This window comes from Musa acuminata, chromosome BXJ3-8 (assembly GCF_036884655.1).
Source record: "Musa acuminata AAA Group cultivar baxijiao chromosome BXJ3-8, Cavendish_Baxijiao_AAA, whole genome shotgun sequence".
NCBI lineage: Eukaryota > Viridiplantae > Streptophyta > Magnoliopsida > Zingiberales > Musaceae > Musa > Musa acuminata.
In genome coordinates, this window is record NC_088356.1 from 17,972,313 (window position 1) to 17,992,524 (window position 20,212).

The following is a 20,212-nucleotide window of genomic DNA, read 5'->3' on the forward strand; positions in this document are numbered from 1 at the left end:
CATGATGATAAAACCTTTTTGTGAAAATCTGGGATTCTTGTTTTCTATTCTTCTACTACGCATGTGATGTCGCCCCTAGATTTCCCTACAATGATGTCTTTCATCCTCTCTTAAAGAACTATAGGTTTTCAAGGATATACGATCTCCCTAGGTAACACATCTTTCTTATACGTGTTATTTTTGATTTTATAGGTTTTTGCACACCAATATTTGCACGACAATCAAACATTCTTTTCTTGCGAGAAATTTTAGGATTTTATTTTCTGCTCTTCTGTTGTGCATATGATGCTACCCCATATTTTTCAACAACGATTGTTCTACCAATGATCATATCTATCTGTTACTTGATGGGGCCCCGGGGTCTTAGTGATGTCTCATAGACCTAGTGAAGGAATTTATTGAGATGACTTCTTTGGATTAGCTCTTTAATTTGATCTTTCAAGGTGCAATAGTCTTTAGTGTGATGTAAGGTCTTTAGTGTGATGTAAGCGATAGTACTTAGACTAATTCATTCTCGTCACAAGCGCCCTTAAAGGGATGAGGTGTACGAAGGAGTCCCTTTTCTCATATCAACATAAACACCTTTGTATAAGACATGTTTAATGATGTAAAATCTCATCTGGGGGAATGCGGTTGCCCCTCATCCAATCACTTTGTGACCTTTCTAGTGGATGCTGATGTTGACCTATCTTTCTTTGTTGACTTTTTTAGTTCGATCTTTCCCTTTCCAATAATTATGGACTTCATGATAATATGGTGATTAGCATCTTGTAGCAACTCTGGCAATGAGTGATAACTTTATAAACTAATCTTGAAGGCTGAAAGTCATTGATGTAATCATTGATGAGGACAAAAGTTATTGGATCTATGACCATCTGACTTCCTGATTAAATCTTCGTATGTAGCTATCTAATAATTCTTTTTCTTCTTAACGAATGGCCAGAGGGAAGTTATGGGTTTCTTGGGGAGCTTATAGTTAACGAATTTAAGTTTAAACTCCCTTGTTAGCTGGCCAAATAAAGAGATAGATTTAGGAGAGAGTTTGGCAAACCATTCTAGTGTAGTGCCCCTCAAGGTTATGAGAAAGGTTTGGCACATGAGGAAGTTTGTGATTCCATAAAGTATCATCTTGGAAGTGAATGCCACCATGTACTCTGAGAGATCAGACTACCCGTCATATAAATCTAGGGTTGGCGACCGAAACCCCTAGGGAATTGGCTCCCTATTTATATCCTTTATGAAATGAAACTGTAGGTATGGCACAGCTTTTGGCTACTTCCCCTGTCTTATTTCCTTAGGGATCTCTTCCAACTTCTAATCCATCTCATTGAGATGGTCTCTGACATTAGAGGGGAGTTCAACCGATTGGCCTATTGACTCATTTTTAGATTTTGGCTTTGGTGGAGGGTTTGGAATTTGGCCAGGTTAAGGGGAGTGTGCTTTTTAGGGTGCAGCGCTCGAATAGATCAAGACTTAGACAGTGAGGCTGGGAACTAGAATAAGTGATGGAGCTAGAGCTAGGAATCATGGTGCAGATGAGATAGGTGGTGCTTGCTGTGCCGCCTATGCTAATTGAGGAAGGTGTAAGATCATAGTTTTAACTATCCTAGTTAAGACTTGCACTTGTTACATCAAATTGTGCAAGGTTTCATGAAGGAGGAAGTGGTTGGTTGAGTAGTGAGGGATCAAGGAATTGGAGTGTTGGAGGAGCTGGTTCACTTGACACCTTGAGCAACCCAGGTGTTGGCATTCGAGGCTGACAGACTCTAGTCCTCGGGATTCAATCGAGACGGTTCAACAAAGTTTCCTTAAGATATTTTTATTTTGGTCAATTCTCTTTTTAGTGCCCAACTATTAAGTTATATTTTGATTGTCCACAATGGAAGCTGATTCATAATCTTTTCTTAAGTCAAACTTCACCAATTTGATCGGATTCCTACCGCATTCTTGACAAAGCCCATCCGATACTTAAGTCAAGTCACTAAACTAATCTAACAGGTCAAATATATTCCTAGTTTATGTGACTTGGGCATACTTATGGAACACCCCCACCCCCTCCTCTTTTTATAATTAGTTCCCTAAGTCATTACCTTGAGATGGTAATGATGTATTAAATTTAGAAACATGTTGTATTTGATTTTAGATATAAGTATCGCTAATCCACACCGAGTCCGAGATGATGTAACACTTTGATATGTAGCACAAATTTTATGATGGGGTGTGAACGATTAATGGAACATGATAAGACCAACACTAAGGTAAAAATTATATAATAACAAAGATGTCTCCTGCATGACACTGAGATATTAGATACATAGCAGAAGTATCAACCATGTAATATCGAGATGTCAACCATCTGACCTTAGCATGTAAGCCATATAAATCTAACATGTTGTCAACATGGTGCCAACATATCATAAACCAGAACAAGCTTCAACTCACTGCATTTTTAAGCTTGTTAAGTCTGTTCATCTGATGCTTCCATCCCGACTATTGAAGTAAAATAAGTAGTGTTAACACTGCAGAATGGAACTTTTTAATGACAACTAATATGAGACTGCAACTTGTTTCTTCACAGATCTTTAATCCACATAGATTCAACTAAATACAATCAAACAGATGTCAAGATGCAAAAAAACTATCCATTGAATCTTATACAATTAGTAACTTGTGACAAATTCAATACATTAAATTAGAATAAATATAAATATGAAGAAAAGAAAAAAAAATATCAAGAGAAAACTGGGATGGATGCACATTATCGAAGAAATTACATACAAGATGTTCAACCTAGGTTGAACTAATGAATCAATGAGAAGATGAACTGTGTCAAACAACTGCATATCAATGACCGAGTTACAGGGTCTGAGAGACTATAACTCTACCATTTCCAAGTTAATATGCGTGCCCTTCATCTCATACTTCCAGAACCAGCTACCAGTTTCCATCTCATCTTCTCTAATGGGATCTAACCTAATCATGAAACCTGAATCACATATAGATGCAGGTTAATGTCAGCAGTCTATATTTTGGTATTGCAAGCTCAGATTCACTTTGGGCTTGCATGTTGGGAACAAGCACAATAACTCAGAGATGGTCTTAAAAAACATTCTATAAAGCTTGAAACTAGGACTACAACAAAGCAATAATGCATATACGTGATTTTACATATCGCAAGTCTCAAACAGGATAATGGAAAACCATGCCAGCAAATAAATCAGGTGAACTTTATAGACCTGAATTTTCTGGAATGATACACATTTTGTAACCATCTGGAACCTCGAAAACATGATTTCCCTGCATGAAAAAAAGTCAATATTCAATGTGAATACACAAATTATTCTGCTGATTGTCAGCCAACTGTACCTGCAAGACAACATCCACTGCCTCAAATTCTGCGTTTCCATGAAGAATGATTTTCATAGTCTCTAATCTTTGAACATCATGCTTCCAGTAGACATTTTCTGAGGACATCCAGTCGATTCCTCTATTTAAAACCTTAACATTTTGCAGCTTACATCTTGCACATCTTCCACCAGTAGAAGTGAAATGTTAGCTAAATGTTCTGCTCTGAAATCTTAATACTACAAAACAATCAGTCATACCTTTGTCCATAGTGCAGTACTGGTTCATTGTTTTGGTTCATCCTTGCTGAGCCCATTATATTGTCAGCAACAATAATAAGGCTTCCACTGAGCTGAGATCCAAATACAATTTTGGTTATCAAGTACAATGACTTTTTAACAAGGGTATAAGGTCACAAGTACCTGCACATTTCTCCAAACAAATTCTGCTACCTCTATTTGCAACTCAGAACCTTCAGAAATAGAACCACCATAGAACTGCATAAGTTACAAAAAGATAATCCATAATTACTTTGACTCATAAAATAAGACTAAACATAAACTTGAAACCTTTAAAGTATAGCATCTTTCTTCATTACTGAAAACTACTGCTTCCCAGAAGCAAAATCCTAATGAATTATTCAGCAGATGCCCTTGATAGTTCCACATCGATGTAGATTTGTGAGAAATTGTGAAACTCAATATCCCCTCCAAGGACATACATTGAGTATTTTTTTAGGACAAAAAGCCACATGATTTGGGCCATGAGAATTGTGAAATATGTTCACCTAAATCTATCTCTATAAATGGATTCATTATTCTAGTTAATAAGGTCAAACAGGCTAACAACTATTCCTACATATAATCTATAACGAAAGGTTCTAGAACTCATCAGATGGTTAATAGGGATTTGAGAAGCAAAGCTTGTGTTAATTTATTTAGTAAGGTTGCTGTATTTTATATAGTCTTACCTCAGTTGTCAGGATGAAATGAGAGGGTATGTAAGCTACTTTCCCATCCTAATTGCAACTTCAAAATACACCTTTTAGGGCACTTGCTGACATGACCTTACACTAAACTCCAGGTGGTGATCGACATGGACTGAAACTTATGCAAATTGATTAGTCAAAAGAAGAGCCTAACCTAGGAAAGTTATTCAAATCATCACAAATAAAAGATTAGAACCAGAACCAAGATCAGCTAAAATTAAATTATTACATCACTAAATGCATTATCTTGAAGTGTCAAAGACTGATATTAGTCATGCCCTCATGCAACATTGTTTTTAGCATAAGATAGAGAGCAAATATCTAATTTTTGACAGGACAGGAAGTTTACACTGTATCAGAACGTAAAGTTTGGACAGCACCATTAGTGCAGACATTGTTTTTAGCCTTCATGTGATTTCTGAGTATCACTTGTAAAAGCAGCTCACTCTAAAATTTGTCACTTTTTCTTATACCTTCAAAGGACTAAAGGCAAAAGATAGAATAATAAGAAAGAACAGTAATGCTAGTTGACTATGTTTGCCCTTCCTAGTCAGGAAGAATGGCAATTGGAAGACAAAGCTACACATAATAATAAGAAAGAATGATCATGGAGTTTTTCAATGAAGAGTATATATAGTTGGCAACCACCACATTAAATTAATATTCCGACAGAAATTCACATATGCATACTTAATTTGAGCACATGGCTCTACTTCAACAAAATAGTCTATATCTGTGAATCCTAGAAAAACTAATGACAACCAAAGAAAGTGGCAAATGCATGTTAGACCCTAATCCACAACATTGACTTCTCAGAAAATGTTCCAAAGAGAATATATACCTGATCCAATTTCCTAACTGACAAAAAAAACTGGTAGAACCTTGAATGAATGCGATTGTTTTTTGGTATGAAAAGAGTCTTTCACAGTCAGAGAACAAGAATATGCTTAATAAAAATTCTCACAAAGCATGGTGTGAGTTAAAACCAGGGTCTGCAGTACCAAACTGTACCACCTGGTACGGGCAGTACGTACCGGTCCGACAGGTTGTCGGGACGCGGACCGCCTGTTACCGGTCCGAGTGTACTGTAGCACTGCTACAGTGCTACAGTACTCGTCACACTTGAGTGTACCGCTCGGTACACCTGGGTGTACTGCTCGGTATACCGTACCATACCGGTACCGAGCCCAGATCAAAATACTGGTACGGTACGGTATTGTGAACCTTGGTTAAAACATACTCTGAAAAAGGAAAAATCAGACTTGTGGAACAAGATAGTTCGTAATACTTCATAAACATTATAGGTGAAAGTGACATCACAAATTAATTGCACACTGAGACATATCACTTCTTCAAGAATCAAACACAACATTTAATTCTGTTCGGAAACATTTTATTGTTTCAATACAAAATTGGTAGCTTTGGGAAAACTTACAGACCAAATAAATTTATTTCTTCCTGATGATGTTGATATATATAATACAAGGCAGTGAATACAATTAGATCACTATTATATTTAGCACCAACAGAAAATCTAAAAACCAAGGAAGCTATTATCCCGTATTGCTTTCATGTTTTAGTCCTCTGGAGGTGCAAGAATATTAAATTCACATCCAACTGTTAAATCAATCTTAATTTATCATAAGATATATGAAGCATAACCCACTATAGTAGCATGCTCAGAGGTAATACTTTCACTTCCATCACACAGTCAACACATGATAACTCATTGATTCATTTCTGTAAATTTTCCTACAGGTCCAAATAAGCATACAGAAAATCTCATACTATTTTGATATTTTTTACAACCCAAGAAATTAGAATACAATGATTTAGTCATTATATATTGCCATAGAACCCAATCATATCTAACATGAGCACATCATGTAAAAACTAAAGGATAAAATTAGAGCTACTGAGATTTTAGATCAATCATTGTGCATACCTTTTGTCTAGTAATCTCCCAAAGTGGACCTAAAGCAGGGTGGAGAAAAATAAGAAATGGGGGCACAGAATTGAAGTATATGCTGTTGTCCTCAATCTGAGAAAATCAGCAAAAGAAATTTAATACCAAGGAATTAAGCACAACAGAACAAATTATATTGGAGTATAAATTTTTTTCAGTAAAAACAAAATTTTATTTTCTCAAGTTGGTTTGATGTTTAAAGCACTGAGGAGCGGCAATGAGCCAAACTAAGACTAGTCAGCTTTACAAATCGACACCCATGTAATGGAGAAAGTATGAAATAACACGAGAAACTTTACAAGCTAAAACTTAAAAAATATAAAATAAGATGATGGCAAAACATTGAAGTAAATTCTAGTCCCACAACCTTAGTGACTTGAACCCTGATTATCAAGTTATGTATTATGGTGCCAAATGCCATTGATGCAAAAATGACTCCAAGATCAACTCCAGATTGCTTGATTTAATTAAGCAAGTCAAGGTCTTGATTTGACAATTTCTATATTTTCAATGATTTTTTGTTGGTTTTCAGTAAGTATCCAGATTCCATGAATATGAATTGACACTTGGTTCAATTTTGTATTGATTTTGATTTCAGATTTTAGCTCATATTGAATCACTGTCTCAAATTTAGTTATTTTGAGTTAGGCCTTAGAAACCTATCTAGAAGGCTTCTAGTAGGGACATTGCCATTTACACGTGTCGCTTGACTGAGATTTTACTGGAACTATTGTATATTATTCTAGAATTTAGATTAACGAAATGTTTTGAGTGACTATTTCCTAAACCAAGAGATCTTGGATTCAAATCCAAATCAGATCTGCATTGAAAAGGAAGTCAGCAAATACAAGAAGGAACAGTGTATATTTCATACTTCAAAGAGAATTCAAATCATGAAACTTTTAGAAAATTTAACTAAAAAAAGAAAGATCTCAATAAGAAGATCAATCAACTAGAGAGAACAAAATCCAATCATAGAAGATATGTTGTATTTTTCCTTTTCAAAAACCTTCTGTAACGAGGTTTCTACCAAACCCCACAAATAGGAGTTTAATTATTATATCGTAAGATATTTTGATGAAATGTTAGATGTTGATTAAAGGATATATAACCTTGGTTTTTTCTAGTAGGAGAAAATAAATCCATTTGATATTTCAAAAATCTTGGTGTATCCTTGTTGGTAGGCATGTGTTGGCTAGAATATATTGTAGGGTATTTCTAGGAGACATATATTGGTGCTTGTAGAAGAAGTTCATTTTTTTAATATTATTCATTTATTTTTTAGACGAGATGAATGTACAACTAAATATATTTTCTTATTCTAAATTTATTTAGCATCAACTTATGATTACAGATTTAAAATCATGACCTTTCTTTATTTATCAAATATCTTTCAGTCTTTTTTGTCTTCTTAAGGTATTATGTTATAATATTGTTGTATAATTAATAATTTATATATATCTGCTCGTCAAGTTTTGGCAAATACAATAATATGTTTATGTTTTTATTTGCATCCTACAATATATTATTTTTTAAAGTTAAAAATATTAAAGTTTCTTTAAAAGATTATGTATGTATTGTACTTGGTTGCCACACCACAAACCATGGAGACTGGAATAGCATACGAATTACAAAGAACAGATACTTCAATATGCCTAGTCTTTTAGAAAAACACCAGGATGCAAGTAAAAAAAAAAAACAAACATATTATTGTATGAGACAAAGCTTGACAAGTAGATATATAACACAATCCATTATTTTAAATCTGTAATCATGAATTGATGATAAATAAAAGTGGAATAAAGAAACATACTAGTTGTCTATCCATCTCGTCTAAAAATTATATGAATAATATTTTAAAAATAAAATTCTCATTGAAACACCCATAAGATCCTTTTAATAATTATTTTAAAAATTATAAAACTATTTATCTTATATTTATCCAAGAAATATCCTCCAATGTAACATATCCAAAACATACCTAATAAAGGATACACCAAGATTTGCAAAATATCAAATGAACTCATTTTCTCCTTTTAATTATGAAAATATTTTAAATAGATAGATATGATAATAGGCAATAACACAGATAGGCATTACTTTTTATGAAAAAAATGGCCCTACTATGACATAACTTTGATAACTTAATTAGCATGAGACATGGCTATTTAGCCCATTTCATCCTAGGATAGGATTGAAAAAGGTGATGTCTTTACACGATGTCAATGCTCGAATGTGATAAGCTGAAGAAATGCTGAGAAGTCATACATGGACTATACTCAAGAATCCAAATATTTGGTACTTGCCCAATATATTGTGCGAAAAAACAAACGACTAAAAACTCATCCACTCTCAAAATACAAAGTACTACACATATGCAAGATTTGTATTGCAATGTGATAATTGGTGACATTTTAATTCAAACACTAAATAGTAATAGGTACTAGTAAGAGAGGACTCAACTAAAACCAGCAACTAAACGATTTTTCTCATGATAAGTATTACTATGGACATAAAGTGTCAGGCTATTTCAATATCCATGGTAACACTCGTAAGATAGTAACAAAGTGCCAAAAGAATATCCTAGTGCATGAGACTCCCACTAGGTCAAAGAAGATCAATGTTCATAGCGATATGCAAGTAGAGATACCATTTTCATGACACAAACCTTGCTCACTCAAACCAAAAAGGATTGATTTCACGGTGATGCTAAAGCTTCACCTTCCAATAACTAAGTATATGGAATCAAGTTGTAGCATTGAAAGTATGGTATGCAATTTCGAATGGTATCGCCCGGTACAGGCGATACGTACCGGTCCGACGGCATACCGGTACGCGGACCGCCTGCTACCGGATGGACCGTGCTATAGTGCTACAGTGTTACACTGTAGCAGTGCTACAGTGCTACAGTAAGAGGAAATCGCTCGGTAAGCCCTGATGTATCATTCGGTATGCCCTGGTGTACCACTCGGTACACTGGTACCGTACCATACCGAGCCAACCTCGAAACATCAGTACGGTACGGTATTGCATACCTTGATTGAAAGTCTATCTATATGTTGGCATAGAAGATGTAACTTTTTTGGATAGTAAAACTAACACGTGGACACAAATCCAAGACAAGTATAACTCTCAATCAGACCAAAGATGTCAGTTGTGAAACTAAAAGATAGGACACAATTGATAGGCATCAAGTGGTGCTAACTAAAAACAAACAGCCACTGTATTGGTTCAAAACAAACCTTGTCCACCTTGAAGTGTTCATCTAAGAAGACACATGCAACCAATATTTGATTGCCGCCATTGCAGCTAGTACTTCTGTTCATTTATAAGAGGGTGCTGGTCCATACAACAGAAGTTCCAGAAGAAAGACAATGCCAATGAATGTCTTAAGGCAATTGACACTTCAACAAATATCAAGGGCATGGAGTATGGAGAACAACCAGGTCCAATCATTTGTTAATGCAAGTGCTTGCAGGACCATATTAATAACACAACAGATTTATAGAAATACAACAGTTGGATGAAGAAAAAAAATCATATGATTTTAATTACAGCAAGAATCCAGTGCTAATCAAGATTAAATCTTAACTAGAATGAAATACCTTGGGGATTTCTATATCACAAGATGAGAGAAGTTCATAAGCATTCCGCAAGACATCCAAAAGCGCACCATCTGGGGTCTGCACATGAACAAGTATTAAAGAGGTAGTTGAATTTCAGACTCAAATTTGAAAGAACAAATAAATTTTGGATATGTCTTAGGTTCAAAAAGGAGTCGTTAGTGGGAAAGATATCATAACTTTGCTCCACTTCAGAAAACCAATCAAATAAACAGAAGCTCTTGTTGGTCATGTTTGTCATTATTGCATGCAAGTGTTACACCCTAGAGTATGATGCATGTTTGATAATGCATGCCACCTTAATTGTTATTAATAACTAACAAAAAATGTCAAAAGAGAAATTCATCAATCAATAAGTTATTGTGAATTTATTTTAGTATTTAAGCTTCACAAACCTGATGCAATGAATTGCTTGTTTGTTTCCTTTTCCTTTTGGCTGATGAAGTGACCCTTTTTCTTTCATTATATACAATGAATGTATCGAGAACAGCTGTAAATAGAAAACATGATTTAAAGCTCCTTAGTAAAACCAAGCAAAGGCAGACAAGATTATGTCCTAGGATGGTAACAAAAGCATAATGACCTCGTACATTCAATGTCTCCCAGGCACCTAGTGTTACAAGTATTCAGAAAGTTATCTGCAATATTTTGCATCGTACACTCTAGCCTACCTCCAAATGCACTGCAACATGGAAAAGGATAGAGGGGTAAATAAGGATGGAGCCATTATGAAACGCCAAAAAATGAATTGCCCATCATGAAAACATTTGGCATGGACCATCAGTCCCTAATAAAAACATGTAAATGCTTTTCTTATGTAGACTATCGTTGCGATGTACTATATTCATTTAATAGAAAATGAGCATAAAAAATTCAAAAATGGTATATTAAAAAGCCCTTAATAAAACATAAGTTGTGTTGCAAGATCTGATAGTGGGAAACATTTCTCCTTATTTAATAGGTTAACAATGTTTCATGTTAATGATGCAATGATAACAACTCAGAAGCCCAAACCCAGTAGTCATCATCAAGTCAATTAATTGTATGCAAACATCCAAGCTACAGTATCCAAGTTGAAAAGCAAATGTATATTATACAGCTAATTATTATCCAAAATTAACTCAAAAACATAAGTAAAATTTATCATTCATCCATGTTGACGAATGCTTGTCATTTTTTAAAAGGAATATTGTCCACCCAAGGATCATCTCATATGTTAGTATGACTGATTGACTTTAGAGAATCCTAAGTATTATACTCATGCCAAAACAAGATCAATACAAAAATAACAATACAACAAATACTCAGACACATGCATTATTCCTATAAAGGAATATGGTCATAGGCAAAAGAGATTATACATTTCTAGTCCAGCAAAGTAGCAAACTATCCTGGATAGCTCAATAACAATGAAGACATATTCTATACATTTATTAAAAATACATTGTGTGATATTCAGATCGTTTGGTATTGGTCATGCCCTGACATTATTGCATGAGAATTTGACAAATGTACATATACTTCAATATGATTTTGAACATTTCCTCCTCTCTGGTAAAAGCAGCTCATGAAGGCCTATCTAGGTTAGGGAACTAACAATTGATAAGAGCAGCAACCAGATAACATGAGGTAATCCCTACAGTTGAGGTTAGGACAGAAAGCAGATATGGTTCTTAACATTCAGCACTACATAATTCTTATACTTTATATCATTCCCCCAAGATTCTTAGAAGCTTTTCAGGAGTAGACTACAAAAATATGCCTCATTTTATGAAGTAATTGATGGCTCTTGTTCTGTGCAATGTTTCCTTTGTGGAAATAATATATTTATTATACACTTAAATCAACATTTGGCTCTTGTAAGTGTCTAATTGTACAATTCTGGGAAAGACAATTTAAAACAAATATACAATTAAGAAATTGCCTTGCAAACTCATAAAATAAATTAGCAAACAGTAGTCAGGTAGTTCATTGAAGATGCAATACAACATAAAGAATGCTTTGTTTCAAATATAAGGAGAAGCAAGAAAAGACAGGGAGATGAAAAACAATATCATTTCAGTTCATGAGCAAGCTTTGAAGTAATCAAATTCACACTGCCAATTAAATTCTCAAAATTTGTGACACTGCATTGTATAGCAATGAACTTATTCATAAGACAAAAGCTATTCCATCAGTGGGTGATCAATAGTAAGTAAATCTAACATAGAACCATTAACTGACAAATCTATAAGATACTTTTTGTGAGAATTTGTACCTATGCTGAATACCAAGATGATCCACATATGAAACTGGCTTTTTCAAATTCAATACCATGCCTGGCAAGCAATTTGTACCCCGACAAGATCCAACTTTTTCAGCAGATTTCAGATCAACATAAAGAATATTTGTGTTTGCTGGAAACTGAGGCTGCAAGCTAAATCACAATGAAGGAACAATAAACACCAAAATGATACCCCAATAATATATGGAATGGAGATAATCCAGGAAGAATAATGAGAAGAAATACACGACTCGCTACCAGTAGCAACATGCTAATTCTGCAAATAAAATCTTATGCATCAGAGGTCACTAATGATGTCAGTAAGAACAAAATAAACAACAAAAATGACAGCTTGAATGTATTTTGAAAAGGATCAAAGTAGTCATTCATTATTTCGATCAAACCACAGAGGTGTGTCTCAGTAAGTAAAGAGCAATTTCCTCCCAACAGCTCCAGGCTTATACATAAGATATGATGACCATTTACTAGAGTGCCAAGAATAAATCCTGACAAAGCCTTTTCCATTAATAGTTTTATAAATTAAATTCTTATGAATCCCTTACATGCTAGATCAGCTTCTTCCAAATTACTAGAATGTTTGCCAGAAAAGTTCAACTACCTTCTAATGGTTTAAAATTACTTTAAGTATCATTATCGAGTTTCAAAAACAGGTGCTTAATGAACAAAAACAAAGCCATCACATAGATACATGGATAAGATATAGTACAAAACTATAAATGCTTTAGATGATATCTTGTCAAATTCAAACTAATAGGACAACTAACTTATTAACTTTATTAGTTTGAATCATTGATACAAAATGATTAAAGTCCAAATTGATAATGACAGACTCATCTATTTTTTATGAACCTAATTATTGATCCAAAACGCTTAGGCCCAAGTTAATGATAGTAGACCAATCAACAATCTAATTTTCCTCCCTTATCTGATGTAGGACTAAACTGGGTGTCACGTATATAGAATTTGATATTTAGGTTTTAAGAAAGTCAGATGCCTAGGACTACCTAGGTAGAAGGCCTAACTACTACATAGTATGCAAATGTTCAAGAAGGTCACCAGATGGATGGCCCTACTTGATGGAAGAAAGAAGCAAATTCCCAAAAGCCAGTAAATTTACTTTTATATGTATGAAAATTAATAATACATTTAGAAACTACATCTTCCCTCTTTAGAAGGAATAAAAAAAATAACAATATTATTCTCCACTCCAAATCCAGTAACTCAACATGAAGAGCAATTTGACTGAGTAAAATTTTCACAAAATAAATATAACAGAAGTAAGTCATCCTTTTTTTACAATACATGTCGCAAATAGAGAGCATACCTATCAAAAGAAGTAGGCCTATCCATAATGCCAAACTTCTCAAACTCAGTGTACTCAATACATGTAATACCATAAGACCATGTCCTGTCATGGTTGTGTTTCTCAACAAGCACATTTACTCCTTCTGTTGCTCCTAAGTTTCGCTGACAGGAAGCAAAACCTAATTTCTGCAGCACTTCAAATGTCAGGAAAAAATGTATATTCAATGATAATTCTTGTGTCTAAATAAATTAGTAACTCAAACTAATAAAAGAATAGAAAAAGTGATCATTATTTTACTCATAAGAAACTAAGTATACTAATTATCATGTATTTAAGTCATCCACATAGTCAAATAATCTTGATCAGTGATTTAAAAAGCGTTAGGCGCCAAGGTCCAAAAACACCCGAGACGCTAAGCGCTCACCTAGGTGCTCGCCCGAGCGAAACGAGATACTAAAATATAAAAATATATAATATAATTAATAAATATAATTATTTCAATAAAAATATGATATTAAATTAAGAAAATCTTGTAAAATTACAATATCACATTAACAAAAATGTCTCAAAATTTAAAAAAATAACAATAATTTCAAATAAATAAAAATTAATAGTATTAAAATCAAAATAATATATTATTAATCTAATAAATAAAAATATTGTTACTAGTATATAGTTAGTAGTATACTGTTAATATACTATTAACAGTATATGAAGTGAGAAGAGTGTAAGAGGAAGATCGAGGCTACTGACTGAGTGTAGTGGTAGCGGGAGCGGGAGCGGCAAGCGACGACAGTGGCAGTGATAGTAGCAAGCAACAGCAGCGGGACTGAGAGCGGCGGGTGACAATAATGGCAGAGGTAGCAGCGAGCAACAATAGCGAGAGCGGGAGCGACGAGCGACGATAGTGGCAGCGGTAGAAGCGGGCAGCGAGAGCAGGAGTGGCGACAGTGGCAGTGACAGCGGTAGAAACGAGCAGCGGTAGCGATAGCGGGGGCAGCGATAGTGGCAGCGACAGCGGTAGCAGCGGCAGCGACAGCGGGAGCGGCGAGCAAGGTTAGGGTTGGGAAGTCGCGAGAGGAAGGCTGATATCGGTGCTTTAGTTGGTTCGATTGAACCAACTAAAGCACTAGAGACTGAACCAGACCTAAAATGCTGGTTCGGTCACCTGGTTTAACTCGGGCGCTCGCCCGAAGCGCCCGACGCCTGGGCTCGAGCGAGCGCCCAAGCGGCGCCTCTTTGAAGCGTATCACCTAGAAATGAAACGAGGCTATTAGGCCTCGCCTTGCCTGAGCGCCTAGGCGAGCGCCCAAGCGCCTATTGAAATCACTGATCTAGGTGTCAGCATAGGCACTCAGGTAGTAGCCAAGCCAATTTCAAGAAAAAAGTCACTTCATTCTGGTAAAGTTAAGCTAATTTAGAAACATCACTAGAGTTTCCAACAATTTTTTAGAAATATCAGCCTACCTCAATTTTTGTAGCAAAATATCGATAGTCAAAGTCCTTGGAGGATGTATTACAATAAGTAATTGAACCCAAAGAGTTCTAGTCCACCTTGTGATATCAACCTAGTACTAGATGACATCACTAGAAAAAAATAATAATAACAAATATACTGAGCAGCACCAAGAATGGTCATTACTGGTGCTTGGCTGCAGCCCTTTTAACATTGCACAAAGAAGCTCCTCTGAATGTTCCAAATGCTTCACATTCTAATTAAAATTAGAGCAGGGACTCACCATATACTATAGCAATTATTAACACCCTAATCAATGTCTTTCTTTCTCAAGTGCAATTAAACCTAAAGTAGTGTTGACACCACAGTCAACACAATTAAAAGCATAGCAAACCATAAATTTACACCTTGTCATAGTGCAGACCTATTCCTGCCAATGCCAAAAGTGTCAAGTCAGTCGCAGCCACAACATTACTGCAGCAGGAGAACATAGAATCACTAATAAAAACTTTGAAAGATTAGTTATTGGACTTTCTACGCTACATAATACATAGAGAAAAAGATAACCTGACTTGTCGAACAGTAGCACCTTTTCTTCCATGATCATAGAACCATTGGAATATGCATTTGTCATTTGCAAGCTTCCAGATTGCGCCATGACCACCAGGTTTGCAGACTGGTGTGAGTGGTCTGGTTATCAACCAGCGACCATCTTCAGCAGCCAAAACTGGCACCAGAGGCTGTGGGATAACATATATAGAAGAATCAGTGAAACAAGACTTGGTGGCAACATTAGGAGACAATTATGTGCATTTACTTTGAAATCCTAACAAGATTTGCATTAAAGAACACTAAGCATATTACAATACAAATACCTGTTCAAAAAGCCGAAATTTTTCTTTGCTTCTCCCAAACCATCTGAATTTTTCACAGAGTGCAATTAAGTGATTATGATTGTTCTTCACTGAACTTGTCATGATTGCAACAGGAGTTATACATTGTTTCCCATAGATCTTGAAATAAAGGAACTCTCTAGCCTGGAATTCAGCACGGGTTAATTAGCTTTTCTAGTTGAGTAAATCAGTTATAATATTAAAAGCACATCCTGGCTCCCACAAGCCAATGAAGATGTCATATAGGCAGCAATGAATCAAACAACCCCTCATAAGAACAAAAAATAACCTGATCAGCTCATATCTCAAATACGTACATAATTATATCTGTAAAATAACCTATAGCTGCTTGGTTAAGACAAATTGGAAAAGAAAATAATCCATTAACTGGATGTAAGCCTAATAATAATAATCTAGAGTTATTGGCTTGGTAGGATCTCCACAATCACTATGTAAAAGCAGAAGAGGATATATTGTTCAACATGAAATATCCACCACTTATTTGCATTTATTTTCTAGATCTTTTGGTAAATTTTCACCAAAGAAACAGAGAAGGAAGACAGACATGCACACGAGAAATATATCACAGAAGATAATTTTTCACCATTATATATATGTAAAGCAGACTGTCTTGGTCCACACTTTATTGGTTATAAGATATCTATTTTCAAATATTAAATAGGAAAAATGAACCATCTGAAGAGAAGTAATAGATAAGAGTTTGAAATGCTTCCTAAGATAGAGAAAGAAATTGGATTCACCACAAAATATAACTCATAGATTAGTTCAGAAAAATTTCCTAAAATACTAACAAGAATATTTCCTGATAAAGATAAGGGCAATTAAATGAAACTACTATATCCTCAAGAAAGACTTTTACCCACTAGATCACAGATGTCATAAGTTCCCTAATACTTTCAGCGGAAAACAACTTCTAGTATGAATTAAATATCATCCTGTATCAAACAGTGTACAGCACCATGGTAAGTTGGTAAGTACCACTTAATTATAGCCGATACAGCTAGAACATTTGGTGCTTTTTATTGCTTCATATGTTAAAGCTCACAAGAACATAATATACACTAAAAGTGAACATGTAAATATAGTAGGTCAGGTTTCTCTCCTTGGAAAAAAAATGTTGCTACTGGAGAAAAGAGAGAAAAATTATATCATAATCTGTTTCTTAATTGGCGGTTATGAGTTCATATAAAAATATTAACTACACCAACTCTGTAATCATATAAATCTAATACATATACACATAATAATCAGATGTACAAAAGATAAGGATTCACATTGCTTTAAAGCAGGTGTTGTTGTAAAATTGTATGAACCATAAATTATCAACAAAATAATTAAAGAACTAACAAAATCCAATCAATGATATTTCTTTGGAAAAAATGAAATAAAAATGACAATAAAAAAACAGAACAAAAAGAATTGTATTTGTAAAAAGCATAACATCCTTGTTTAGATTAAAAGAATCTACATCTTGTACCTGGAGATCTCTAATTAAACCTTCCAATAGAGTTCGTCCACAAAATGGAAGTAGTGCAGCAGGAAGACATTCACGTGTGTTGGGGTCAACCAAACCAAGACGGTCCCCTGCACCACCAAGCGGATAGATTTCACCTAGTTTCGGCAAACCCTAGAGGTAATGAAACTTGCTTAACAACTTCAGAAGGTTATCATAGCAAATGTATAGAAGGACAAACATTTATAACATATTTGAGGTTTACCAACCTCAATTCCCCATAGAGTTGCTTGAGATGCATCCTCTGTATTTTCCAGAAGATCAAGTCCTCTAGGAACATGAAGCTTTACCCTCTCACTTCCTCGAGCCTTGTAAGAGTGAAGATATGAATTCATAGACTGTCCATCAACTTTCGAGGACGAAAGAAGCTGTAATGTCATTACTTGATACCTAAGTAAGAAAAAAGAATATATTTTACTATAGTCTTAAATCTTAAATATATGCATCAAACGTTAAAAAAAAAATATTAAATATTGCATCTAACATCTTCATTATTTATACTAAAATGGTTAAGAGGAATCCCATTTTGCTTTAGTTTGAAAAATGCTTCGTAAATTAAACTATCTAAACTGTAAATTCTTGTGTATTTTAAATAATTCACCATAACCATAATCATAAGCCAACACTTGAGTATCCATATAACACCTGGACTTGGTCATGTCCAAGACCAAGTCCTTTGTAAACAAGATTCCCAATTTTAAGTACTTGTGTCTCCATCTTATCTCACTACCTAATGTCTAAATATAAGCTTACAACATCAACCCCACGATAAGGCCATCCAGAGCAGATTACCACATTTGCATACTGTCACAAAAGGGTTAATCTTCATTGATATTCTATTGGAGGATCTTTGAATTTAATTTAGTTCATCTTAGTTGAGACATCCGATTGGTTAGTGCATTATTGCACAAATCACAGGTTTCGGGTTCAACTCCATGTGTGAGCATCATATACAATGTCATTTAATATGACAGACTTCTAATTTAAAAATTATTAATTCACATATGGTTTTGATTAAGCAAACAAAAGCTCGAAATTAGAGAAATAAAGATAGAGGAATCAAAATAAAGCCAAAAAAAGTTCTGCAGAAATATCTCAACCAAAAGACAATACCTCGGCAATAAAGCTCACTTAGTCCGCATGATTTTGAGGTGTCTTTGAAACAAACTTCTTTGTTTACAAATTAAAGAAAGAAAGGAGAAGTAAATGAAGGTCATCGAAGGCAAGGTGTTGCATATTGGCTAAGTCCAATCTGAAATTCCGAGTTTGATTTGGGTTGTTATAAGATGATTTTGTCGTTTCAGATGATTCTACAAATCGAAATGGTAGGGTTAGTTAGATGGCAGTCAGTAGGATTAATTCAGCTGGAAAAGGTTTAGTAGAATCTTCTTGTGAATATATATCAAGATTAGTAGAATGGATCATGGGAAGGAAAGGTAACCTGAATCAAACATCAGATGTTCATCCATAAATAAGACCTTGCTTTTATTTTTTGAGAAAAAAAAACACAAACACCATGTTTTATCTCTCCACACGAGTGAAAGAACTAAATAATAATTCCCCCAAGAGGAAGAAAGTTATAAATTATTAAGAGAAAATTTGAATTTAGAGGATATATTCATGTTGAAAACTCAAACATATATCCAATTGGAGAGGAGTATTTTACTTGTTGGAGAAGGGAATATTCAATTGTTTACCAAAAGAAAAGGAGTTATACTTTCAATTCTTTTATCTTACACCTTTATTGCTCTTCTGCTAGTTACAATTTCTTTCACCCTTCTGGTGCTAAACAGAAAACTTTTATAGGAAAAGAATCCTGTATAAAGTGATTGCAGTAAATCTTTCATTCCTAGTCCAACTTAACAAATAGAAGTCTACCAAAAGATAAGGTAATGAACAACAAACTCAACTCACCCAATGATTCCTCCAATGCAATCATAGAATTCCTCGACTTCTTCCAGAGTATGTAAAAGCATCTTCAGCTGGTCAATTTCGATATCCCCAATGTCCCGCTTGCTACGTTCATTACCGCCAATCTCATTGCCGTCCAAACTCCACTTTTCAATCATATCCGCCAATGCATAGAATGCTGTCCGTAACGCGCTCCTCTCTGCCTGATGAAGCTGGCCGCCCCAATCCATCTCCGCGCCAAGAACATGCTCCTGGCCGCCGGCGACTAGGCATTTAAGCAAGAACACCTCGGAAGCCTCCAACCGATCAAGGACCGGGTGCGCGGACGGCCCAAAGAAATTCCTAACCCTAGAATCGGCATCGAGAACGTTTAGCCGCTCCGCGAGGCTCTTCGCCGCGAGGAGGCCAGAGCGGAGAGCATCAAGGTGGGCAATCTCCTCACCGAAGTCAAATTCAGGTGCCGGAGCTTGCTCAACGGGGACAGTGGAGACGCGAAGCCATCGTAATGAAGAGGAAGAGGACGGCGATAGCGAGGGGGATGTGGAGGGGAGGGGTCGTCTGAAGAGGAGGGTGCGAGATTGGGATTGGGATTGGGGAAGAGAAAGGGAGAAGAGGAAGGGGAAGGAGGGAGAGGAGAGGGTTTGGGGGGAGCAGAGGGAGGCGTGGAGAAAAGTAGAGGAAGTCGACGCCATGGGACTGAGAGCGAGCGATGAAGAGGAAGACGAAGAGGGAGAGGGAGAAGGAAAGGGAGAACGCTGTTTAAAGAACGAAGGGTACAGGATAAGAGAGCGGGCTCGAGAGCAAGCCTATGGTACTGCCAAAAATACGTTGCATTTCAGTTCGCGACACACACTTTCACCAACCACCTATGCCTCGGTGTGTCCCGCCCATTCTTGTTACAATCTC

At 35.5% G+C, this 20,212-nt stretch overlaps 1 protein-coding gene across 3 annotated transcripts; it reads right to left on the reverse strand.

The window, feature by feature from the left end:
- Nucleotides 1-2,628: 2,628 nt before the first annotated feature.
- Nucleotides 2,629-20,093, reverse strand: LOC103973588 (UTP--glucose-1-phosphate uridylyltransferase 3, chloroplastic). Of its 3 annotated transcripts, XM_009388205.3 has the most exons (17): nucleotides 19,310-20,093; nucleotides 17,605-17,785; nucleotides 17,360-17,509; nucleotides 15,844-16,005; nucleotides 15,536-15,708; nucleotides 15,376-15,442; nucleotides 13,531-13,697; nucleotides 12,180-12,338; nucleotides 10,513-10,604; nucleotides 10,318-10,412; nucleotides 9,905-9,982; nucleotides 6,279-6,374; nucleotides 3,768-3,842; nucleotides 3,606-3,697; nucleotides 3,367-3,529; nucleotides 3,237-3,297; nucleotides 2,629-2,986 (listed from the first exon to the last, which is right to left on the reverse strand). In XM_009388205.3, exons 1-17 carry the CDS (start codon nucleotides 19,996-19,998, stop codon nucleotides 2,874-2,876), a joined length of 2,613 nt encoding a protein of 870 aa, XP_009386480.1. In that variant the 5' UTR covers nucleotides 19,999-20,093; the 3' UTR covers nucleotides 2,629-2,873. The 3 variants fall into 3 exon arrangements, 1 of the variants encoding a protein (XP_009386480.1); XR_010498495.1 differs by lacking the exons at nucleotides 2,629-2,986; nucleotides 3,237-3,297 and having other exon boundaries at nucleotides 3,485-3,529; nucleotides 3,768-3,817; nucleotides 19,310-20,092; XR_010498494.1 differs by lacking the exons at nucleotides 2,629-2,986; nucleotides 3,237-3,297; nucleotides 3,367-3,529 and adding an exon at nucleotides 4,316-4,445 and having other exon boundaries at nucleotides 3,673-3,697; nucleotides 19,310-20,092.
- Nucleotides 20,094-20,212: the final 119 nt, after the last annotated feature.

Bases quoted from the DNA above. Each gene is read 5' to 3' on its own strand.
- LOC103973588 (XM_009388205.3), bottom strand. From the start codon at position 19,998: ATGGCGTCGACTTCCTCTACTTTTCTCCACGCCTCCCTCTGCTCCCCC. The intron at 17,786-19,309 runs GTGAGTTGAGTT...TTTCTTACTTAG, and splicing joins TGCATTGGAGGAATCATTGG to GTATCAAGTAATGACATTAC. The intron at 15,709-15,843 runs GTATTTGTATTG...GTTATCCCACAG, and splicing joins AATTTCGGCTTTTTGAACAG to CCTCTGGTGCCAGTTTTGGC.